This window comes from Nycticebus coucang, chromosome 14, assembly GCF_027406575.1.
Source record: "Nycticebus coucang isolate mNycCou1 chromosome 14, mNycCou1.pri, whole genome shotgun sequence".
NCBI lineage: Eukaryota > Metazoa > Chordata > Mammalia > Primates > Lorisidae > Nycticebus > Nycticebus coucang.
Genome location: NC_069793.1, coordinates 39780755 through 39805954, shown reverse-complemented (window position 1 = coordinate 39805954; position 25200 = coordinate 39780755). Strand labels below are relative to the sequence as shown.

The following is a 25200-nucleotide window of genomic DNA, read 5'->3' as shown; positions in this document are numbered from 1 at the left end:
CCATATTAATATTTTTTGTAAACCAGAAAGCTAAAAATCTCATCTCATGTTATAAGAAGGTGCATTTATGATTCCCAAACTAATTAATGACAAAACAACTAAATAAACTCATATATAGATATATTGCTTTAATTAATGCAGATGTAAAAATTCCAAATAAAGAATTCTGAGAGTATATTAACAAAATACACATCATGACCATCAACAAAGAATATCTATAGCTGAAAGAAATCATGTTATCTCTTTAAGGAAATGTGTTTTGAACTGAATAAATATGTTCTAAGGCATCTGAAAATAGATTAACATAATCTTTAATTCATGCGGGAATGATATATATGTATATGCATAGATATATATGTGTATATACTGTGATTGTTTTTTCCATATGCATCTGGTGGATAGGAGAATCTAGGAGAAGATGGATTTCAAATCACTGGGATCACCCAAATTTTGGTGATGACTCCAACAAAATGATTTTTAATTTTTCTCCATATTTATGACTCAAAGTTAACTCAAGATAAAATTAATACATGTTTTTAAACATGTTTACATTTTAAATAATTCGTTAATTATTTTCCTTCCTTGGAAGACTATAATTGTAATTGAAGTTTGGATAAGAAAAGGTGATCAAGATAATAGTAATTACTATCTCTCAAAATAGGCAAAAATTTAGATTGATTCTATAAATATTGCTGTGCTATTTTAGATTTAAGAGTAGATAATTTTATGCACTGGTCTTTATTAAATTTAAACTGTAATGTCTTTTTTTGTAAAAATAAAAGATTGCATGTTCATGCAAAAGAAGTTGCAAATATCCATGGCATTTGATAAGTCCATAGTAAAATGTTATGAAACACAGAGGTAGTTCAATTATTAACTTACAAAAATATAAAAAAGATACATGTGTGAAAAATTAAGTCCAAAACCTATAAATCTGTCTTGAACTAATTCTGTTTTAAAATACTCTTTATGAAGTTGTGAACAACTGTTTTTATCCCTATGCAAATAATAAAGACGCAAATGTAATCTTTCTGAGCCTGTGTTTCTAAAGGAAAACCCCAACAGACAGCAAGAAAGAATGAGCTATCAGGTGTGACCAGAATAATTAAAGATATTAATGATTATTTGATACATTTTACTACTCTGGTTAATTTTTATGGCTTAACTTGTCCTGAGTGAGACATAATTAGTCTGAACCAAGAGTTAGTTTCAGACTTTGATTCTCATTAAGCAAAAATAATTGCTATGTTCATTCACTCTTATTCAGTGTAAATGAATGGCATTTTCTGTCTCCACATTTCTGTGAATTCTTTAATAACTATCTCTAAGAATGCTTATTTTTTCAAGGAAATTAAATCCTGCTGAGATTCTAAACCCATGGCCTAAAATGCTAATGCTTTTTAAATGTTCTGAATGTATTTTATTTCTGGAATATTTAAGTATTGCATTTCCAAGTTTTTCTGTTCTTGTTTAACATTTAAATAACCATAGTCTTGACATTGCAATGTATTTTCAGGATACTATTAAAATTAATTTTCTTATTATGAACAGTATATATCAAACCATACCAATTTGTGAGGATTTCTGAAAAACAATGTTATAACCGAAAAAGCAGATTATTAACAAAAGAAAGATGGTTTCAAGTAGTAGTAGCTCATGGCTTAAACGAAACAAAAATCTATACAAAATCAAAGATTTCTGGTTTTAATAAAGTACCTGGGTAGAAAAGAATGTAGAAGTTGTTTATTTTTTATTTTTTTTGGTTTATTGTGAGTGCACTATTGCTTTCCATATATGTCTAATTTTAGTTGAAGTTAAGTCCCGCTTGATGATACCTTTGTTTTTCAATCAATTTGTACTATGAAGAGGCAATGAATGTGTCTAATGTTTTTGGATTGCTCTTGGCATCTCCAAAATCCAAACTTACCTAACGAATTAATATGACCAAAACCACAGACATAAGAGTTTTCAGATTTCCCTTTCTGTTTAGTGTGTTCTTCCATCCAGATTGTTTGGGTCTAATTTTCATTTGAGTGAATGATAATGCCTGAAATGTACACAAGCCAGAAAAGAAGAGTATGCTCACAGGTGCTCTAAAGACTTCCAATGTACCTTAGGGAAAGCCACGCCTAGGCATCAGATGCATTGAGGCAGTTAGGTGGTACTAGAACTATTGCAGCTCTTAAAGATATGGGGAACCAGAATCCATGGGTGTTCTTGTAGTCCTCTGCTTATATGATTCAACTAATTTTTCATAGAACTGTTTCTTTCTGTCCCTCTAACCATATATTTCAGTGGTTTTCAACCTTCCTAATGCCATGGCCCTTTAACACAGTTCCTGTGGGTTGCGATATACAGATTGAGAACCGCTGATGTATTTCCTCTGGTTATTAATTACTTGTGCAACACTTGAGTTACCGCAAACTTAACATCACTCTATGTCATCCTTTAGCCACCTCATCAGATAACTGGCCAGTTCTTTCTAGGATGCACTAGGTTAAATTTCCCAAAGAAAATATAACATACCTAGATAATATTTTAGAGTTAGAGAATGGGGTTTTGCCAAATTTTTGTCCTGGGCTTTCCAGCATCTTGGAAATGGTGATAATGGGAGAAATCATGAAAAAGATGGTTACAGATGCCATGACTGCAACTGGCCTTGATGGACCACTCACTCACCTAGTGACTCCAGGCACCAGTAACCTCTGTATTGTTATGTATTTAAACTATTTATTTAGGGATCTGTCAGTTACTGTAACTTAGTCATTACATTGATTAATTCAGTAATTTGTCCCTTCAACAGTGATTACTATAATACTATAACAAATTTGACAATTACCATAAATTAACTGATTATACGTAAAATAAAAAGGATAAATTTCACAAGCATAAAGTATAATTTCACATAATTTACAAATGTTAATGCAAAGTAATAGCACTTATTTCCCATTGGAGCATATACAATAAATAAAATGTATAAAAATATTCATGAGACAAATATGAAATTGACTTCAGGATGGCAGTTACCTCTGGGAAGAGGAAAGGAAAGAACACTAGATGAAGCTTTAATAGTATGCATATTTTATTTACAAAAATCTCTGAAAAAAATTAGACCAAGTATTTATATTTGTTTAATATTGGGGGTTGCCGATAGGCGTTTTCCATGATATTATTTTTTCTGTATTTGACATTTTTAATAACTAAACATTTTTCTATGCCATATATATTTATATATCTATATATATGGCATTGAAAAATTTATATATATAAATAAAACCCTATCCTTCCTCCCAAATTTGATTTTCAACCCAATGACTCAGTTTATCATAAAAGATAACCATATCATGAATTTCTTTAATCAGTCAAGTAATCTTGTAACACTATGTTGCTATTGAGTACTAGAAATATGGCTAGTACAATCTGATATATGGTATATGTATTCAACATACATTGGATTTTAAAGACACATTTCTTTTTTTAAACAGTGGTTCTCAACCTGTGAGTTGCTACCCACAGGAGCTGTATTAAAGGGCTGTGGCATTAGGAAGGTTGAGAATCACTGTTTTAAGAGGATATAAATTATAATCCATTACATATCTAAATGATATTTTGAATACGGTGAATTAAACATATCCATAAAATTAAATTTCACCTGTATCACTACGATATTGCTCTCAAACCCAACCACAGGTCAAAATTACCTAGAGAGTGTGTTAGGAATAGAGATACCTAGGCTTAATAGAGATACCTACTTATTTTGTTAAAAGAAACACCTTTTTTTTTTTTTAAGAGACAAAGTCTCACTTTATTGCCATCTGTAGAGTGCTGTGATATCACAGCTCACAGCAACCTCCAACTCCTGGGCTTAGGCAATTCTCTTGCTTCCGCCTCCTGAGTAGCTGGGACTATAGGCCCCCACCACAAAGCCTGGCTATTTTTTTGTTGCAGTTTGGCCTGGGCCGGGTTTGAACCTGCCACCCTCGGGATTTGGGGCCAGTACCCTACTCACTAAGCCACAGGCGCTGCCCTAAACCACGTTTTTAAATAATGAATTTAGCCAGGTGAGAATTTAGCCACAGTCATAATGTACATGTTCTCTCAATTAAAAACAACAACAACAACATTTTTTGTTATATGAGAAAAAAGTATTTCTATGTAGTCAGTGAACATCTGTGTGAATTAAATGATGAAGGTTTTGGTTAATGAACACTTTAATTCTTTATTCCTTTTCAATATTTATTTATTTGTTATTTTTTTGAGACAGAGCCTCAAGCCGTCACCCTTGATAGAGTGCTATGGCGTCACAGCTCACAGCAACCTCAAACTCTTGGGCTTAAACTATTCTCTTGCCTCAGTGTCCCAAGTAGCTGGGACTATAGGCACTCACCACAACACCTAGCTATTCTATATTTATGAATGTAAGGATAATCATAATCATTTTATTATTTCTCAAACAGGTAAAAATGTGAAAGTGATTGATATGAGATTGGAACTTGTCTATATAATGTTCTACTTATTTTCAGATTAATTTTTTAAAGACTGAAGTGGAAAGGAAAAGCAAAATGATCCGAGACCTCCAGAATGAGGTAAGATTTGGATTTCAGTCAAATTTTTATACAAATCAAAGATTACATACAAATACGTACATAAATTTGCCATAGCTTAAATAATTAGTCACATACAAACTTAACCTTCAGTTATAGACTAATGGAGAGAAACTTCTTTAAGTATTTCAAAGTATTTCTAAGTATTTCAAAGACTGGATTATTTTTATGTATATATTACTTGCTAATTTCATTAGTCCAAACTTGCCTAATTTATTTTCTAATTATATTTTGCTGGGCTAATAATAAAAAAAAATCAGTTTTGATTTTCACAAATTTATTTGTCTATCAAATGACATCACAGACACTGAAGAAAAAAAACTAGCTAGAAATTGGCTGCATGCCAGACAGAGCCAATATGAAATGAAAAATGTATATAAGGATAATCTTTGTGTAATATAGATTTGAAGATAAAGAATGTAATACTTTTCATATTTTTTTAAATTTAAGAACCCTATATACTGAATTTTTTCTTTTGATTCTTTGTCTATTTTTCCCTTACATTTATATTTTCACATTTTCATTTCTTTTATAAAATGAAATTAGCTAATTAGGATGATGAAATCATGACTGACTAAAGGTATATCTTCTTTGATCAATCCCATGACTTATGGTATATAGTGAATCTTGTGTCCATCTCTTTAGCCTTTACTAATCCTTCCTTCCTTCCTTTCTTTATATTCAAGACAATGAATGACCTATATTTTTCCTAAATGACTTCTATCTTGATGTAAAAGTTAAAGGATAAACTTTACACATACTTTGGCATCATCATTCTTCATCCCCATTCTGATTACGACCTTAAAATGATTTCCCAAATGTGAGAAGAAAGTGTAGAAGAAAGGAAGCCTGAACAATTCTAAATGACTTCTAGTTTTTAATGATATGTTTCTTTTGAGTCTTCTAAATAAAGGGTAATGGGTGAATTTGATAATATTTTCTCTGATGCCTAGTACTTTATTTCCTGATTATAATGGAAAAATATCAACAGACCAAAGTTATCAGAATACTGGGTATTTCGAATAGTATTTTTGTTCATTGATGATGATTTAAAGCTCAGTGAGAAGACCTTATTACTCCAGTCAAAAAGAAACCCAGAGGAAACAGTTAAAGCTCCCTTAACATCAGTACTAAAATTTTCATAGGTTCATACACACACACACACACACACACGAGACACAAACATATACACACACACACAAACAGACCCATATGAACACAATTATATGTAGAATTAGATTAACTTATATCTTTATATAAGTAGAATAGGTTCACTATTAATGTTAACTAATTTTTAAAAATCAAGAATTTAAACCAATCTTGCATTCCTGAGATAAAACCCACTTGATCATGGGTTATAACTTTTTTAATATGTCCTTGTATTCTGTTTGCTTAGACCTTACTGAATGTTTTTGCATCAATATTCATTAATGATATTGGTCTGTAGTTTCCTTTTCTTTCTTTCTTTTTTTTTTATTTGGGTCTTTTACTGATTTGGGGTTTCAGGGTGAAAAAATAAATCATAAATCATCAGTAAATTTCCATAGAAATTATTGGGGAGGATTCCTTCTTTCTCTATGTTAAAAATAGATTATGCAATATAGGTACTAGTTACTGTTTCAAGGTTTTGTAGAATTCTGGTGTGAAATCATCTGGTCAAGATCCTTCTTTTTTGGCCTATTTTGTGTAGTTGGTGATATTTCAGTGCTTGATGTAGGTCTATTCAAATTTTCTAAAATTTTCTAATTCTTTCTGGTTGAATTTAAGAATGTGGCATGTTTCAAGATATTAGTCCATTTCCTCTACATTTTCATATTTCTGGGCATAGAGTTTTTTGTAGTAATCATTGAGAATCTTTTGTATATCTGTTGTTATTTCCCCTTTTCCTTCCTGATTAAAGTTATTATAGATCTTACTTTTCTGTTTTTGGTTAGTTTGGCCAAAGCTTTATCAATTTTTTTAACCTTTTCAAAGAACAAACTTTTTATTTTGCTAATCTTCTGTTTTGTTTTGTTTTGTTTTGTTTTCAAATTTATTTGATTCTGCTCTAATTTTGGTTATTTCTTTTATTCTACTAGGTTTGGGGTTGAATTGTTCTTCCTTTTCCTGTTCTTGAGATGGCCCATTAGATTGTCAACTTGTTCTCATTCTGTTTTCTCAATGAACGCATCTAATGTTAGAAATTTGCCTCTTAGGACTGCTTTTGCAGCATCCCACAGGTTTTCAACGTATGCAAATCCATAAATTCACCACATAAATAACATTAAAAGGAAGACCACATGATTCTCTCAATTAATGCATAAAAGGTATTTGACAATATCTAGTATCTTTTCTTGATAAGAACACTCAAGAAAATAGGCTTAAGTAGGACATTTCTTAAACCGTTAGAGGCTATCTACAAAAAACCTACAGCAATATCATATTGAATGGAGTAAAACTGAAAGCATTTCCCCTTAGAACTGGAATTAGACAAGGATGCCTACTGTCACCACTGCTGTTCAAAATAGTTCTAGAAGTCCGAGCCATTGCAATCAGGCAAGAGAAGGAGATTGGAGTATTCAAATTGGGACTGAGAAGGTCAAACTCTTGCTCTTTCTGGATGACATGATCTTATACCTGGAAAACTCCAGGAACTCATCGATTAAGTTCTTAAAAGTGATCAAGGAAATACAGTGGCATCTCTGGATACAAAACCAATACCCACAAATCAGGAGCCTTCATATATGCCAATAACACTCAAGACAACAATAAAGTCATAAGACTCTATCCCTTTGACAGTATCTCCAAAGAAAATAAAATGCCTGGGTATGTATCTAACAAAGGATGTGAATTATCTCTACAAAGAAAACTATGAAACCCTGAGAAAAGAAATAGTAGATGTTAACAAATGGAAGAACATATGATGTTTGCGGCTGGGAAGAATCAACATTTAAAAAATGTGCATACTACCCAAAGCAATCTACGGATTTAATGCAATCTCCATCAAAGCATCAGTACTTTATTTCATGTGGAACCAGAAAAATCTGAACAGGCAACACATTTTGTAGAAATAAAAACAAATCAGGAGGCATCACGTTACCAGACTTCAGGTTACACTACAAGTCTAGAGTGATCAAAACAGCATGGTACTGGCACAAAAAAAGAGACATAAATCTATGGAATAGAATAGAGAATCTAAAGATGAACCCAGCCATATATCACCATTTGATCTTTGATAAACCTAACAAAAGCATACATTAGGGAAAAGAATCTCTGTTTAATAAATGGTGCTGGGAGAACTGGTTAGTCATATGTAGAAGACTGAAATTGGACCCCTATCTCTCACCACTGACAAAGATTGACTATTACTGGATAAAAGATTTAAATTTAAGTCAGGAAACAATAAAAATTCTGGAAAAGAGTATAGAGAAAATGCTTGAAAATATTGGCCTAGGAAAAAATTTTATGAGGAAAACCCTCCTAGCAATTGCAGCAACATTAAACATAAATAAATAAAAGGGATTTGATCAAACTTAAAAGATTCTACACAGCTAAGGGAACCACATACAAAACTAACAGTCTTCAGAATGGGAGAAAATTTTTGCATGTTAGGATCTGACAAAGTCCTGATAACTTGAATCTACACAGAACTCAAAGTAATCAGTGGGAAAAAAAGCAAACAAAGCCATTCTAACTGGGTAAGAGATTTGAACAGAAACTTCTCTGAAGACAGATGAATGTTCAACAAACACATGAAAAATGCTCTTCATATTTAATCTTCAGAGAAATGCAAATCAAAACCACTCTGAGATGTTATCTAACTCCGGTAAGATTAGTCCAAATCACAAAGTCCCAAATCTGCAAAGGCTGACATGGATGTGGCAAGAAGGGAACACTTCTACACTGCTAATAGGTTTGTAAACTAATACAACTGTTATGGAAATAATTATGAAGAAGTCCTAAAGAACTAAAATTGTACCTTCCATTTAATACCACAATCCCATTACTACAATCCCATATCTAGAAGAGCAAAAATTATTTTACTGCAAAGACATTTGCCCCAGAATGTTTATTACAGCTCAGTTCATAAGTTCCAAGCAACCCAAATGCTCAACCCATAAATGGATTAACAACCTGTGGCAAATATATGCCTTGGGGTACTGTTCAACCATTAGAAAATATGGCGACCTTTCATCTTTTATTTTTACCTGGATGGAGCTGAAACACATTCTTCTTAGTAAAGTATCTCAAGAATGGAAAAATATGTGTGTGTGTATATATATATATATACTTTTTGCATATATATGTATATAAACACATATATACATATATGTATATATGCATTTTAAATATATATATATTTATATATATATAAAATCTCCAATGCACTCAACACTAATATGAAACCAGTGCAGGTGTCCATAGTTCATGTGCAATTTTAAAAAGCTGTGAATTTTAAATTGCATATGCACTTTATGTACACCCTGTATTCAAACAATTACATTACATACCCACACGAATGATAAAACACAAATACAGTCTAGTAGAGGGGAGGGGATAAGCTGGTGGGCGGAGGGGGCTCAGGAGAGGGTGATTGGCAGGATCTCACTTACTGTGCAGAATGTGAGAGTGTTCAGCATACCCCCTGGGTGAAGGGCTGTGCTACAACTTGAACTTTACCTTGGAAGTGAGAACAAAGTAACATAAAATTTTTACCCTCATATTAATTTGAAATAAAATAAAATGACAAAAAAGAAAAAGAAAAGAATTCAACTAAAAAGACACTTCTTAGGAATAAAATTATTAATTGTTCATAACAAGTAAACATGAGCACTAGTGAAATGCTTTGATTTGGGGGGATGCTTTTATGGTAAAGTCATAATTTGATAACTATGTGGCTAGGATAATTCCAAAAGAAATACAACTCCACAAATGTAAGATTTGTTAATGGGGAGTTTTTTATTAGATTTACTAATATCAATTTCTATAACGTTGAAAATATATTAGATGAAAATTTATAACTAAAACATTTTGGACTTCTTTACACCCTAATGGTCATAATTTGTTACCAATTAAATATTTTTAACTTTACTTTGTTATATTAATTCTTTAAATTTTTAGTTTTATTATTTCGGGAATGATCTATGTGTAGCCATTAGGGTTGAGTTAGTGAAAAAAATAGTTTGCCCTTGTTCTGTCCAGTGAAATTATATAGGCATTACTTGGAATATTTTAGTTTGGAAGTAAGAAAGTTAAAAGTGTAATTCAAGAAACAAAGTATCTCAAGAATGGAAGAAAAAGTATCCATTGTACTCAGCCCTACTATGAAACCAAGTTATAGCTTTCATGTGGAAGATATAACCCAATTATAGCCCAAGAATATGGGAAAAGGGAATAGGGAGAGGAGGGGAGGGGAGAGGATGGATGGAGGGAGGGTAAGTGATGGGACCACGCCTATGGTGCATCTTGCAAGGGTACATGTGAAATTTACTAAACGTGTAATACAAATGTCTTAACACAATAACTAAGAAAATGCCATGACGGCTATGTTAACCTGTTTGATGAAAATATTTCAAATTGTATATAAAATTAGCACATTGTACTCTACGATTGCATTAATGTTCACAGCTATGATTTAATAAAATAAACAAAGTAGAAAGAAATGATGGAGATGATACAGGTATAAACAGATTGATAGAAGAAGCTAAATATTCCCTAGGTGATTATTTTTTTGAGATGATAATGTGGATTTTTGTAAAGTTGTTAAAGAATAATTAACAATTTCCATGTGGAAATTTAAAATATCTTAAACATTTACCAATCCAATTTTTCTGCCACCCGCACACTCCCAGCTCTTATTTATTTTGAATGGGAAAGAGGTTGGTTGATTTCTTGTAATAATTCTACAATTTTAAAGGAGATAAACATAAATATGAACACACCTAATGGTTTTCTTATTTATTTTAGATTATATAAAATAATGTTTCTGTTTATTTTTGTTTATAAACAAAACATTATATCAGATGAGGTCCAATGAAGAATAGGAAAGGATATTTAATTAAAAGGTACTTTTACATGAGCACCTAGACATTTTCTTTTTAAGGTTTAAGATGTCCGTTGGAGGAAGAAAAAGTATTCAGACATCTATATATTTTAAGCACATGCTGCAGAGGGCAGAAGATATTTTGCTTTTTCATCTAGGTAGTCATACTGGAACAGACTACATAATAGCCTGACTCAAGGAATGTGGGGCCTTCAGAAGTTAAAATCCTATCTAGGAAACAATGAAAGACAATATAGAAAGCAAAATCTGGATGAAAGAGGAAAGAAATAATGAGACTTTCTTAAGACAAACAGAGTGGGGAATGGGGCTAGAAAGTGTGAAGTATGAGTAGTAATTCAGAGCATTTCAAGCACAATATTTCATCTATCTCTGTGTCTCTCTGTGTCTTGTCTAGGGCATCACTTTTTACTTCCATGTTGGATTGTTGGAACTTTCCAAAGCTCCATTGTGAGTTAGGTGCTTTCTGGGTTTCACCTCTTGGCTCTGTTTTTTGTTTATATTCTTTTTTTTTTTTTTTTTTTTGGCCGGGGCTGGGTTTGAACCCGCCACCTCCGGCATATGGGACCGGGGCCCTACTCCTTGAGCCACAGGCGCCGCCCGTTTATATTCTTTCTCATGGAACAATCACATCAAATGTATTCTGCCATGGTGTATATTTCTAGGTACCAAATCAAATAATAGATGGTGAAATAATGTTAGTTTCAAATGATTATTTTGTTTTTCTCAATATTTTGAGCTTTAAAGCAATCAAGTGAAAGCCTCTTCAAGAAATCTTGCATTGGCTTGGTGCCTGGAGCTCAGTCAGCAGGATGCCAGCCACATACATTTGATCTGGCAGGTTCGAATCCATCCTGGGCCTGCCAAAAAACAATGACAACTACAACCAAAAAAAAGCCAGGCGTTGTGGTGGGCACCTGTAGTCCTACCTACTTGGGAGGCTGAGGCAAGAGAATCACTGAAGCCCAAGAGTTTGAGATTGCTGTGAGCTGTGATGCCACAGCACTCTATCCAGGGCGACAGCTTGAGACTCTTCCTCTCCCCTCTTCCCCCCAAAGGGAAAGAGAAATCGTGCATGTTCTTAACCATATGTGAGAACTAAATATTAAATTTTTTAGTGGAATGTTTATCAATACAAGGCCATAAGCTAAAGATTGAAAATATACAGACGGGCACCCCTTTAGTACTTAAAGTAGTCATTCAGGGCTCTTAAAACTCCTTTATTTTTCCCTGCACCAAGATATCTGACTAAGCTGTAAATAAAGATTCTGTTAAGACTTTGCCTCTACATTAAAACAAAAGTGGAGTAGAAATTCTACATTGGATAATAATGTGCTTTCTTAAAATTTGTCTATTCACTTCAGGATCTACATCTAAGAGGTAGAAACACTACATTCTTAGTGTAAGACTGCAAAGAGTTCATTCGCTGTGATGTTTGGGATAAATGCTGGAAAATACTAAATTCTGCTTGTACTTTTAAGAATTTTTCCAATGCGATACAAACTCCTTGACGTTAGCCTACATAACACTTTATGTTTTTTTTTTTTTACAGAAAACAACATGAGCCAGGACTTTGTATATACTGAGAATAATCAATACTTCGTTTAAGTCTGTTCTTAGCACCAATGAATTAAATAATGAAAGAAGCATTGAATACTAACTCCAAATTTGGCTATGAAAGATGATGTACTAATTTTCTATTTTCTGTAACAGGGATACATAGACCATACAATATATCACTATAAAGGTTGTTATGAGGGAATGTCTGGCCATCCTGAAGTGAAGAGGTAATAGATAAAAAGTATATGTGCATATGTGTATTTTTTCAAGGAAGAGGGTCCAGATAGTAAGAGCCCTTGACTGAAGCAAAAAATAATAAAGGTCAGTAACTAGTGATTTGGAAAAATCTTCAGCAAATTTTAAGAAGATAACCCATTTTGGTTCAATTCCTGTGGCTATAAGTCTTTCTAAAATAAATTATTCCATCTTCTTGCCTCAATAAACACACTGAAGTGGAGATGATGGAACACTTCCTAATGCGATAGAGTGCTTCAGGGTCGTCATTTCCAAAACTCTCACACCTGCCAGCGGATGAATCGGTGTGAGAGTTTGAGTCAAATACACAATGAATCCAGGACACACCAAAGAGAATTTTAAAACATTCTTTATAACTTAACTTTATTCCTGCGGATTGCATCACTTAAATGATGATTTCTGTGAATTTTTTGTCAACTCTTATTCTCGTTAATTATGTCTGCAGTAGCTAAAGCTTACTATGGCCCATCTTTATGTGGGCCTAGGGCTATGGTTAAAATGTACAAAAAACTGAGTGGCTTCAAACAACAGAAATTTGCTCTCTCACAGTTCTAGAGGCTACAAGTCTGAAATGGAAGTGTCAGTAGAGTCATGGTCTCCCTCAAATGTGTATGGAATACTCCGTCCTTCCTTGCCTCTTCCTTTGATGTCTCCAGGCAATCTCTCCCATTATATCGCTGTGGTTGCATCGCTCCAATCTCTGCTTTCATTTTCGCCTGATCTCTTCTTTGTGCTTGTCTGTGTCAGGTGTGCCCTGTCCTCTTCTTATAAAGGCACAAATTACTGGATTTAGGATGCACTCTACTCAAGTCTGATTTTTTTCAACTTAATTACATGTGAAAATACTCCATTTCCAAATGAACTCCCCTTCTGAGATTCCAGATGGACATGACTTTGGAATGATACTAGTTAAACCATTCCATCACCAGTGGCAATTTGTATATCCCATGGAAATAGCTCAGCTATTGTTTATAAATAGGTGAAGAAGAAACATTACTGTAAGTCAGTCTATGGAGCTATTCTACTATTGCTTATTTAGATGCAGATGTCATTGCTGACCTTGACTGTGGTCACCAGATAGCCAGGGGAGTAGTAGTTCAAAGGTGACCATGGTGAAATTCGGCAATGAGGTATGTAGCATTTTTTTTTCTAGTATGAATTTGAAAACTTAGTGGTCTGACTTCGTATATGATTTTTGTATTCATATGTTCATTCCTAGAATGAACACATCTCCTAATTATCAATATTGTCCCAATACTCTGCATGATTCCAAAGTGATGTGAGTATTATGAAATTTAGGTGATATAAAATAATCCTTGTCCCTAAGGAATATGAAAAAAATATTTAATGTTAAATAATAGGTGACATACTTGTCATATATGATACAATAATATTATGAAAATTGAATAAAATATAATACAAAACACATTAAAATAACCATTTTTCCATGAAATGTTGCAAGGGAAATGACAAGGACAATAACTTTACCAGGTGGAGTAACAACTGAAGGTTTCATCTAGGGTGGCTTTTGAAAAGTATGAAAGAATTAGAATTGATGGCCATCTTCCCACAACCAAGAAAGAAAACATGAAAAAATGTTACTACCTCAAAAGTTCCCTTGAGGTAAAGGATATTATTTATAGATCGATGTGAGTAAGAGATAACTCTGCTGGTATACTATAGCCAAATCCAATCTCAGGCCACCTTACTTGCAAAGACTATGACTGTAGCCCTCAAGAGCTGTGAAGTATCTGTTATAAGAAAGCATTGGGAAGCCAATCTGATGGATACAGCCAGAATCCTAGGAAAAATACTGAATGGATCATATACTTCAGCCAATCATCACAGCCAGGAAAATGGCAATTGACTGGCAAAGTCTCAGAACTATTATTGCCTTTATCTTGGATGAGTTTATCCCTGCTCAAAACACAGACAGACTTGCCATAAGAAAGAAGGGCCCATTATGCAAGTGTGTCTAGACATTGGACTGATAGAGTAAAATATATCCAGAAAGCTATCAAGCACTTCTATTGCCCTCAACTATCCTCAATCATTTTCTTAACATCATCCAGATCATAGGATATAAGTAATATTTTATTCACTTCTGGTCTCAAGTTATGCCAAATGTATTCTCTTCACCATATCTTTGTTAGCAATGTTCTCTTCCCTAAAATTCTGCATTATTCCAAACATATTATGGTTCTTTTCTCTTTACTTTTTTGTATTTCCTTGCTACACACAGATTCTCCATCAACATAACACAAGAGAAGCTTTGGTCATCTGATAAATGTTCATCTCCATGTACTTGGTTGAAGAAGACTGTACCAGGAGTAGTTATCAGATTATCAACTGAAACTATTCTAAAATACTTTTATTATTTAACCTATACTAATGGGAGTGAAATGGTGGCTTTAAAGAAAGTCAGTTTTATGAAAACATTATTTTATAGTTTATTTCTAGTGTGTGCACAAATTCAGAGTGTTGGAAATATTTTGGAACAATTACTTAGGCAATTAAAACTCTTCTTTCCTTCAGTATTATTAAAATGCCAGTGCTTACAAGGAAAATGTAGATGTCTTAGGCAGTAAAAATTCTGGCAGAGTTTTTTTTTTTTTTTTAATAAAAACCTATCAATTTATCTATCTACTTACCTACCTACCTACCTATATTGGCTTTAAATCATATCTCTGAAACTTCATATTTGTGCTTCTTAATGTTATCTTTAAAAAAATACATCAACACTGAACCCCACAGTCGTGTCTACTAAGGTACAGTCTGTGAGAGCAACTGTGGTGTGGTCTTTGTTTTCTTTCCCATAACTGTGAAATGTTAATATACGACTTTAGCAAACTACATGTTACTTTATTTATAGTATAATCTTTAATCATCACTTACATGGAAAATACGTCAGGTAGGCTGAACAAATGGCCCAAAGACATCATGTCCTAATCCCTGCACATGTTACCTTATAAGAAAAAACATGTTTGTGTGTGTGATAAACAAGGATGTTGAGATGGTGAGTTTATCCTGGATTATCCCGGTAGACCCTACATGCAATCACAAGTATCCTTATGAGAGAAAGGCAGAGAGAGATTTGACACACACACAGAGGAGGAGGTGATGTGAAGACACACAGAGAGGCATTTTAAAACACTTATCTCCAAAATGAGAAGGATGCAGCCACAAGCCAAGGAAAGCCAACACCCACGAGAAACTGAAGCAGACAAAGACCAGATTCTTCCTTGAGGATTCTAGAGAGAGCTCAACCCTGCTTCCTTTATGAGCCCAGGTTGGTGACTTTTCACTTTTGGTTTTCTGAACTACTAAAGAATGAATTTTGGTTCTTTTAAGTCACCCAATTTGTAGTGATACTTTACAGTAACCACAAGAAACTAACGCAGGTAGAGACGAGATGGTACAAGTAATCCAGGTTATCACTAGCACTAATTACGTAAATGTGCTATGGGACCACAGATTCCATTTCCTGATATTTATTCTGAGAGTGAACTGAAACTCTGGCCATATGATACAATTTACATAAGATTGGAAAACAACCATCTGTTTTATCTCCAACCATTAATTTCCACACTACTTCTGCATCATGCCTAATTGTATTGTGAAAATTTTCTATATCATTTAAATATAATCCCAACTATCAGCTGAGACATCTCCCTTTTTAATCCTTTCTACTTTTTCCTTCCCTTTTCTGTAAATAGTCTGTTCATGTTAATATAGCATAGATGTTTTTCAACCTCAAAGAAATTTAGAGATACATGAAAATGTGAGCTATTTACCACTGTAGCTGCCCTACCTGGTTCAAAACAATACTGAACTCTTCTCTACTTTACATCTGAATGTTGCAGAAAGCAACACTAGATGTAGCAATTTTCTCTATCAGCCTTTGAGACCTGTGTTCTGAGGGTTTTTTTATAACCACATGCACGGGGAAACATCCATTCACATTACCTTTTTTATTATTATTATTAAATCATAGCTGTGTACATTAATGAGATCATAGGGCACCATATACTGGTTTTATAGACCGTTTGACACATTTTCATCATACTGGTTAACATAGCCTTCCTGGCATTTTCTTAGTTATATTGTGTTCAGACATTTACTAAGTTTCACATGTACCCTTGTAAAGATGCACTGCAGGTGTAATCCCACCAATCACCCTCCCTCCGCCCACCTCCCCTCTCCCTCCCTTCCCTTTCCCCCTTCCCCATATTCTTAGGTTATAACTGGGTTATAGCTTTCATGTGAAAGCTATACATTAGTTTCATAGTAGGGCTGAGTACATTGGATACTTTTTCTTCCATTCTTGAGATACTTTACTAAGAAGAATATGTTCCAGCTCCATCCATGTAAACATGAAAGAGGTAACACAGTCTCCCTCTGTCTTTAAGGCTGCATAATATTCCATGGTGTACATATATGCAGTCCAATTCATAATTGCTCAGTCATGGAAAAAGCCCAAGTGCCCATCGATCCACGAATGGATTAATAAATTTTGGTACATTTACATTACCATTTAATGTTTTCTATAAAAAATAAATCTCTTAACACATGGTACATATTAGCAATCTAAAATTAATATTGAGAAATTACAAATGAACTTCTATTATATAGAAAGGAACTTTTGATATACATTAAGCACACTTGTGCCTTTAAAACCATGTGTTATACATGATTAAATTTAGCTTTTCATATTGACTTAAATATCTTTCTTATTCAATACATTTAAAAAAATTTAGTGTCTTCCCCATGATTTTAAAACTTTAATATGCATGAGAAGCACCAGGGGATCTTGGAAAAATGAATTTTCTTATTAAGGATGAGACTTGAAAGTCTAACAAGTTCCCAAGTGTTGCCAGTGGGTGTACCATGCTTTGGACAGCAAGTCTCTGAGTCAGTGGTTGTCACACGCTGTCACTGGCAGGTACTGGCTAGCTACCACCCTGTTTTCCCAAAAATAAGACATCCTCCCAAAATAAGACCTACTTACAGGAAAGATAGGACGTTCCCTGAAAATAAGACCTAGCGCATCTTTGGGAGCACACCTTAAAATAAGACACTGTCTTATTTTGGGGGAAACAGGGTAGCAATCATTTGTAGAGCTTTCTTAATTTGGAAATTTACAAACGCTGTTTAGAGATTCAGAATCAGTAAGGGCTGACGATCAGAATTTCTTAAATTTATGTAAAAGGTTTTCTATTGACAGTTGAAAAGGTCATGCAGGAAATGACGTGCAATGTGAGTAACTTTAAAAAGGCTTGTCAAAGAAATGTTCAACAGCAGCCTCTGTAGTGCCAAAAGTGTGGTCTGAAGACTGCTGTGGAGAGGATATAGTACAGTCTGGTATTGGTCTCACGTATTTTTATTAGCCATGGAAGGAAGCATCAACTGATTAAATGATCTGCTCAAATTCTGTACTATGAGAAAGAACCGATTTACCAAATACAAAATTTCAGGTTGCTGGTAGGTCCAAATGCTGGATAGCAAAGCAGCCAACGGGCCTATTACACTATACCAACAACTTAAATAAGTTTACAATAATAGAAAATAAGCAACTGAAATGTTAAAAACAAGATCCGGATTTGGGGACCACTGCCCTGAAGCACATGTGCTCCTGGTCCCCGTTGTACAACCGCCTTGCATTAATATCTCTAGCTCCTCTTCCTCCCCCTGTTTTCCCTTTCCTATCACCACCATCAGTACCATTAAGGAACCCAGTAGATACTCAGTGAGTGTTTCGGGCTATTTTATTACTAGCTTTATATAATTTTAAAATAAAAAATAGCATCAAAAAGGGAATGAGAAACTGCCTCTGCCACCACCTCTCCTGTCGCTAAAGTCTTACCTGTGTAATTGCACCTTACATGTTTTCACTACACCTGCACAATCCAGTAATCAAGCAAAACACATTTGAAATGGGAGCAAAATAGAAGGAAGGCCTAAGAAAATTAAATCTTAGTTACTGCAGGTTGCTTAATTTCAAAGAGAAAGGAGAAGGAAGAAGGCATTTAATTTCCCCTCTCCTTTTCAGGGGCTTTTTAAACTCTGCCGGGTGTTCCTCCACCCCATGGCCATAAACTTCGAAATAAATGTGACACTAAGCACGTCAATGACTGTCGCTTTTAATCTTTCTAAATATCACATGCAGGTGTCCATTGCCAAAGTTCACTATTCTTGCTACAGCTGCAAGAAAATAAACTTCTTTTGTATTCTTCATAAAACACTCTCCGTTATGTAGAATATTGTAATTCCATGCATTTTTCTTTTCTAGAAAAGATTATTATACCTCTGCTGACACTGTGGAAAACTGCTGCTATGGGATGACACTTCCATTTATTTTAAAGGAGACTAACACAAGTTTATAACATTTTTCACAATTTGAACTTATTTAGCAAATATATTTTCTACTTATAATTAAAAAAAAACCCATTTTGATTTTCAAAAGTAAAAGTAAAAAGACTTTTAAAAACTCCATTATTGCTTCTTTTTTCCAGTTAAGTTTCTCACATCATCCACATATAAGTGACACAGTTTCATATCAAAGAAGACTGCCCTGAAATGCATTCTGAGTATTTTACCATTTTGGTTTTATTTGTTTGTTTGTTTTTGAGATAGAGTCTCACTATGTCACCCTTGGTAGAGTGCCATGGTGTCACAGCTCACAGCAACCTCAAACTCTCAGACTTAAGCAATTCTCTTGCCTCAGCCCCCACCCCCAGGTAGCTGGGACTACAGGTGCTTGCCACAATATCTGGCTATTTGGTTGTTGTTGCAGTTGTCATTGTTGTTTTAGCTGCCCTGGGCCGGGTTCAAACCTGCCTGCCTCATCACATGTGGCCGGCATCCTAACCACTGAGCTATGGGCTCTGAGCCTATTTTACAATTTTAAAGAAGGAAATAAAAAAAAAACCAAAACTTTTTTTGGTTCAGTAAAAATTAGATATTTTGCTACTGAAAGATAGTTGGTTTACACAGAGGTCCTCAAACTTTCTAAACAGTGGGCCAGTTCACTGTCCCTCAGACCGCTGGAGGGCCGGACAATAATTTAAAAAAAAAATATGAACAAATTCCTCTGCACACTGCACATATCTTATTTTGAAGTAAAAAAAACAAAATGGGAACAAATACAATCACGACCTCATGTGGAGTTTGAGGAACGCTGATTAGAGCTTTATTGTCTAAACTGTATATCTCAAACTAGTGCTTGTAGATAATGTCAGAAGTTCACACATTTCATGCATCTTCTGGGTTTCTGATGACATGTATTATTCATTGTACTTTTAATGTATGTGGGCCATTTGTCAATTGTCCTCTGTCCACTGCCTCTTCTGGTATCCAGTTGACTTAAAATAAGGTAGTATAATGGAAACAGCCACATGCCCACTAATTTTCTTTTCCCAGTCTTTCTCTAGCAATATAACAAGAGTTTTAGCTGGAAATTTAGGCTTACCTATATAAAAACTATATTTACTAGCCTCTTGGAACATTTTTCAGAGATCTATGTCTATGTCATGACTGAGAAATACAAGCAAAACTCTGAGTACATGTCTATAAAGATCAGAGAAAACTACAGTTGTCACAGATAGTTAATTCCTTTGCACCAACTGATGAACTAACTGAAAACTTAGGGACTGATGTACTAACAAGTAACTGATGTCAACTTTTATTCAGCATGACTGACTGGACATATTTATATTTTATATGAAAAATTGTTCTTTTCTTATAAGATCTGTTCCATGCCTTGAGAGCTTTTATTATCTTTATGTATGAGGTTAGACAATTTTCATGTACTCATCCTAGAAAAAGTGCTACGTACCCCATTGGTGAACATCGGCATGGTCACCTGTGAGGTATTCCCCTTGGGAAGCTACACATCAATGCCAGTGCCTAGTTCACCCTTCAAGGCAGTTTTGGAGGGACCATAGTGATATTTAGCAATGAGGTATGTAGCTCAAGTAAATTAATCTCCCAACTTTTGTGGAGGACTTTGATGCATCCCCATAGGGCCTGGTAAACTCCTTGTCAGCTAGATAAGTGCATTCCTGTGAGTTCCAGCAGTGTGCTATTTTTTGTATGTCAAAGTCTACACATAGCAATAACTTCCCCATTGCAAGGAGAGAAAGTATCTATTTGTTCTGTATTCATCCCCAGTTTTTAATGTTCTGTGTAATACAGAGTGATGTTTTAATAAGTAACCAAATGAATACCTAACCCGAGTTCTCTAAGTTTATTTTTCTTCATTATTGTTATTATTATTCTTTTTCTCTCTTTAGGATCAACAATCTAGAAAATAGGAGATAAAACCCATTTTGGTGGGAAGGAGACTATAAACTTCCTGAGATTTTTATTGAAAGTAATGCCCATGATCATACTAATGTACACAGCTATGATTTAATAAAAAAAAAGAAAAAATTAAAAAAAAAAGAAAGTAATGTCATTTGTGGAGCTGCTAGTGATTTCCTGTGTTATTTTATTAAATACACCTCTATACACTCCTCATCATAAAACTTGAGACTATTGATGAATCACTTCATGTCCAATGTCTTGTGAATTAACAGAACAGAGCAGAACTGTGTCTAAAGATACAGAACTTTCTTTTTTCAACGTCAGAGGCAAAAACTTTAAGATAGTTTAACCCCTTAAATGGGTATAACTATAATCTCTCTTGATTTAATTCTACTATTTTTTTCTTTTTATTTAGCTCATACACTTAGAAGTCTTATGAAATTTTATTATGATTACTTTTAAAAATATATAACAAAACTTATTTTACCATGAAGGATCTTGGAGATTTTCTTTCAAAACAAAATAGTGACAATGATAAATTATAAGAATCTGTAGTCAGCAGTAGATTTGGTGCCGTTGAACCTATAGGAAGATTTCTTGTGATTTCTCTTTATTCTCAGTCATTGGAAGTGGCTCATTGATTTTGTCAAAAAAGTTAAATTACTTACCAGTGTTCTTTAAAAAGCTAGTGGAATTCATTGTCTAGCAGTAATGAATTTCTAGCAACAGAATTTCCAATTCGTTTTCTTTGGCACATGTGCAGTTGCAGTGTCTTACTCTATAGCCACGAAGTCCAATTTGTGTCCAAAGAATGAGTTTTCCAGCAAAACAGGGCAATACTCACTCAGGGATGATATAAAAGGAATGCTTCTAGCACTACATGCTGCTAACTATAAAAAAAGGAGAATCTGTATAAAATTTCAGTTTTGTGTCACTCTGATCATCTAAAATATTGTTATTTATTGAAACATGCATTATATGATTAGGCATTGTTTATATATAAATAAATGAACACATATACATACATGTATATGCACAAATATACAGATTTTAGGTATAATTCACTTTGGATTAGCCTTTTGAAAAACGGATTAAAGTTAAGCCAAATATGAATTTCATGGTTTTGTGGAAGTATAGAGCCAATTCCACATTTTTCTGGTTCCAGGCTGCACACATATTTTCCTCCCTGCAATTGCACATCATTCAGGCCTGTTGCTCTTTAAAGGTGTCTCCTCTCTTTATCTTTTCAGACTTTATCATCTGTTCCCATAATAATTGGTGCATATCTCTTTATTGTGGCTTTTCACCAGATTGCTAACTAGTTTTGTTAATGTGGCTGTCTTACCTGCTATACTCTGAGGAACTACTACACTCTGTGTTCCGGAAGGAAGGAAGGAAGGAAGGAAGGAAGGAAGGAAGGAAGGAAGGAAGGAAGGAAGGAAGGAAGGAAGGAAGGAAGGAAGGAAGGAAGGAAGGAAGGAAGGAAGGAAGGAAGGAAGGAAGGAAGGAAGGAAGGAAGGAAGGAAGGAAGGAAGGAAGGAAGGAAAAGGGGAAGAAAGGGAGAGGGAGGGAAGGAAAGAAGAAAGAAGAAACTAACAAATTAAGGTTTAAGTAAATAATAGATGGGTGTATTATGATTAATGATGTATTAAAAAGGTATGCCAGTTTTGATTTTATCAATATGTGAATTATAAGCACATTAACTGCTTGTGAGTTATAAACTATTTTTCAGGTTATGCATTAATTATTACCTTAAAATTTTTAAGTTTTTAGATAATTTTGTTATTGATTTATGTTTTAGGGTCATCTTGTCTTCAAAGTTTTTATTCTATTTTCGTAATAAAATACTGTGGGCCCAAGGAAAAATGTTCTTTTAGTGAATGTGGCAGTCAGTGTGCTAAATAAAGTGTGGACTTTGCTTGAAAATGTTTAAGTGAGTTATTTAAATAGCCTATGGCCTGTAAAGACATTTATTTGTGTGTGTTAATTGCAAGTCTGTCATTAATCAGGAAGTTTAAGAACTCACCAAGATGATACTGGTAGTCAAATCTTATCTTAACATGTTATTATTAATATAATATGATTAGAATTAAGGAGAACAAAGAACTCACAAAAAATTATATTATATAATATAAATATAGCTAATATTCTACTTATGTAATATTATGTAAATCAGTGGTTCTAAACCTTCCTAATGCTGTGACTCTTTAATACAGTTCCTCATGTTGTGGTGGGGGTCACCACAACATGAGGAACTGTATTAAAGGGTCGCAGCATTAGGAAGGTTGAGAACCACTGGTGTAAATCATTAAGATCAATGAGATTTAATCTTAACTCATTCTTCTCCCTTTTGCAGATGAAAAGTTTTAGTCTTAGGAACTTGGGCTAAGAGTGTGATTTCTCTGTTTCTCTCTATATATACTTCAGTTCAAACTAGCACCAGTTAAAATAAGAGCTGTAAATATGACTTTCTATCAGTGGTTTCCAAATGTAATCATTTGAGTTTGGGCCCACAAGCTTTACATTTTGACCAGAGTAGTAGCCCTGAGCATACCATTATATGAACTCATTTGTCCTATACTGGCACTTGGTAAATGATTTTATTTTTCAACTAGGTTCTCATAAAACCAACAAGATTATGAGGAAATTGTAAACTATGTGTCTTTGGGAATTCTAAAACTAAGAGCCATAGTATATATATTATGATTTACACACACACAAGTTCTGACAATTAAGTTCGTGAACTTGTCAACATGCATTTACATTGGCAGCACTGTACAAACAACTGTATAAGATTTCATAACCTTGATATATATGTGTCTCACAGCTGTTTTGTTTTAAGATGTAGTGGTGTCTTGTTGCGTGGCATTCATTATTATTGCTTGTTTTTGTGTGCTCTTGGGAAAATGTCTAAGCTTGAGTTAGGGCAATGAAGAAACATTTATAAATTTCTCGTTAAACTTGGCAAAAGCAGAACTGAAATTATGGACCTCTTAGTCTAAGTTTATGAAGAAAACAGCTGTGGACAAGTGAGTTAAAGATTTTTTGAAAGGAGAGAAAGCATCACTGATGAAGAAAAGCCAGTGAGGCAAGTAATGAGAAAAACTGCTGAAAACCTTGCAAAAATGTGTTGAATTGTTTGTCAAAATCATTGATTGACTGTGAGAAGAATAGCAGACCAAGTAAAAACCAATAGAGAAACAGGAATATCTTAACCAAAAGTCTTGGTCAACAACTCATGGGTCTTACATTTTAACAATGTACCAGCTCACAGGGTACTGTGAGGGAATTTTTAGCTAGTAAACAAATAACTGTATTGGAAACCACCTCCTACTCACCTAATCTTTCCATAATGACTTTTTTCTTGACCCAGAGATAGAGGAAATATGGAAAGGAAGACATTTGGATGACATTCAGGATATCAAGCATAATACAATGACAGCTTTGATGCCCATTCCAGAAAAACCAAAATTGATTTGAAGTGAGGCCTAGGTGCTGGCATTGGTACATAGCTTTACAAGGGAGTGCTCCAAAACTGTCTGTAGTGATATTCAGCAATCGGGTATGTTAGCACTTTTACTAGGAGGGAGAGTTTATAAACTTAATTGTCAGACTACACATACACAATTTTGAAGGTTAACATTATTCTCTAATTATAATTGCATACATCCCAAATATAGAAAGAAAAGATAAGAAAATTACGTCCCATTATGTCACAATGGGAAAAAGTACTCAGAAATTACAAACATATCTAATAAATAAAGTCCATAGGCCAGGTGCAGTGGCTCACATCTATAATCCCAGCACTTGGGAGGCCAAGGAAGATGGATTGCCTAAGCTCACAGGTTTGAGACCCGCCTAAGCCAGAGCAAGGTCCTATCTCTAAAAAATAGTCAGGCATTGAGGCAGATGCCTATTGTCCCAGCTACTTCAGAGGCTAAAGTGTATCTCTTGCCTCAGCCTCCCAAGTAGCTGGGACTATAGGTACCTGCCATAACACCCGACTACTTTTTGGTTGCAGTTGTCATTGTTGTTTAGCAGGTCCAGGCCTGCTCACATCCTCCAGCCTCCGTGTATGTGGCTGGAGCCCTAGTCATTGAGCTATGGTGCTGAGCCTCATCATGACCAAAATTAACAGTAAATAGCACATTAATCAGTGATTATTCATAACACCTGCCCCTGATCTGAAGCAATTATATATACATATAATTCCCACACATACCTTGGAGAAGATAAATAAATCTTTCTTTCTCACCTGAGAAAAGATTTCCATTAGCAACAAGAGATTAATTACTCTCATCTTGTTTGGCTTTTCCTGCAGCTTTGCTTTAACTATTAGAAAGACTATCCTATCCTGAAACGAATTAAATACTTGCTACATTTTATTCCACGTATTTTTGTGGCAAACCAAATTTACAAAACAAAAGCCCTATATCA

The 25200-nt window shown here is 34.2% G+C and overlaps 1 protein-coding gene across 1 annotated transcript in view; it reads left to right on the top strand.

The window, feature by feature from the left end:
- The window catches only part of LUZP2 (leucine zipper protein 2), a 489127-nt gene that overhangs the window by 226247 nt on the left and 237680 nt on the right, over window positions 1-25200 (top strand). The window contains exon 5 of the mRNA XM_053562887.1: window positions 4524-4586. Coding sequence (XP_053418862.1) covers window positions 4524-4586 — 63 coding nt within the window. The remainder of the gene's footprint in view (window positions 1-4523; window positions 4587-25200) is intronic.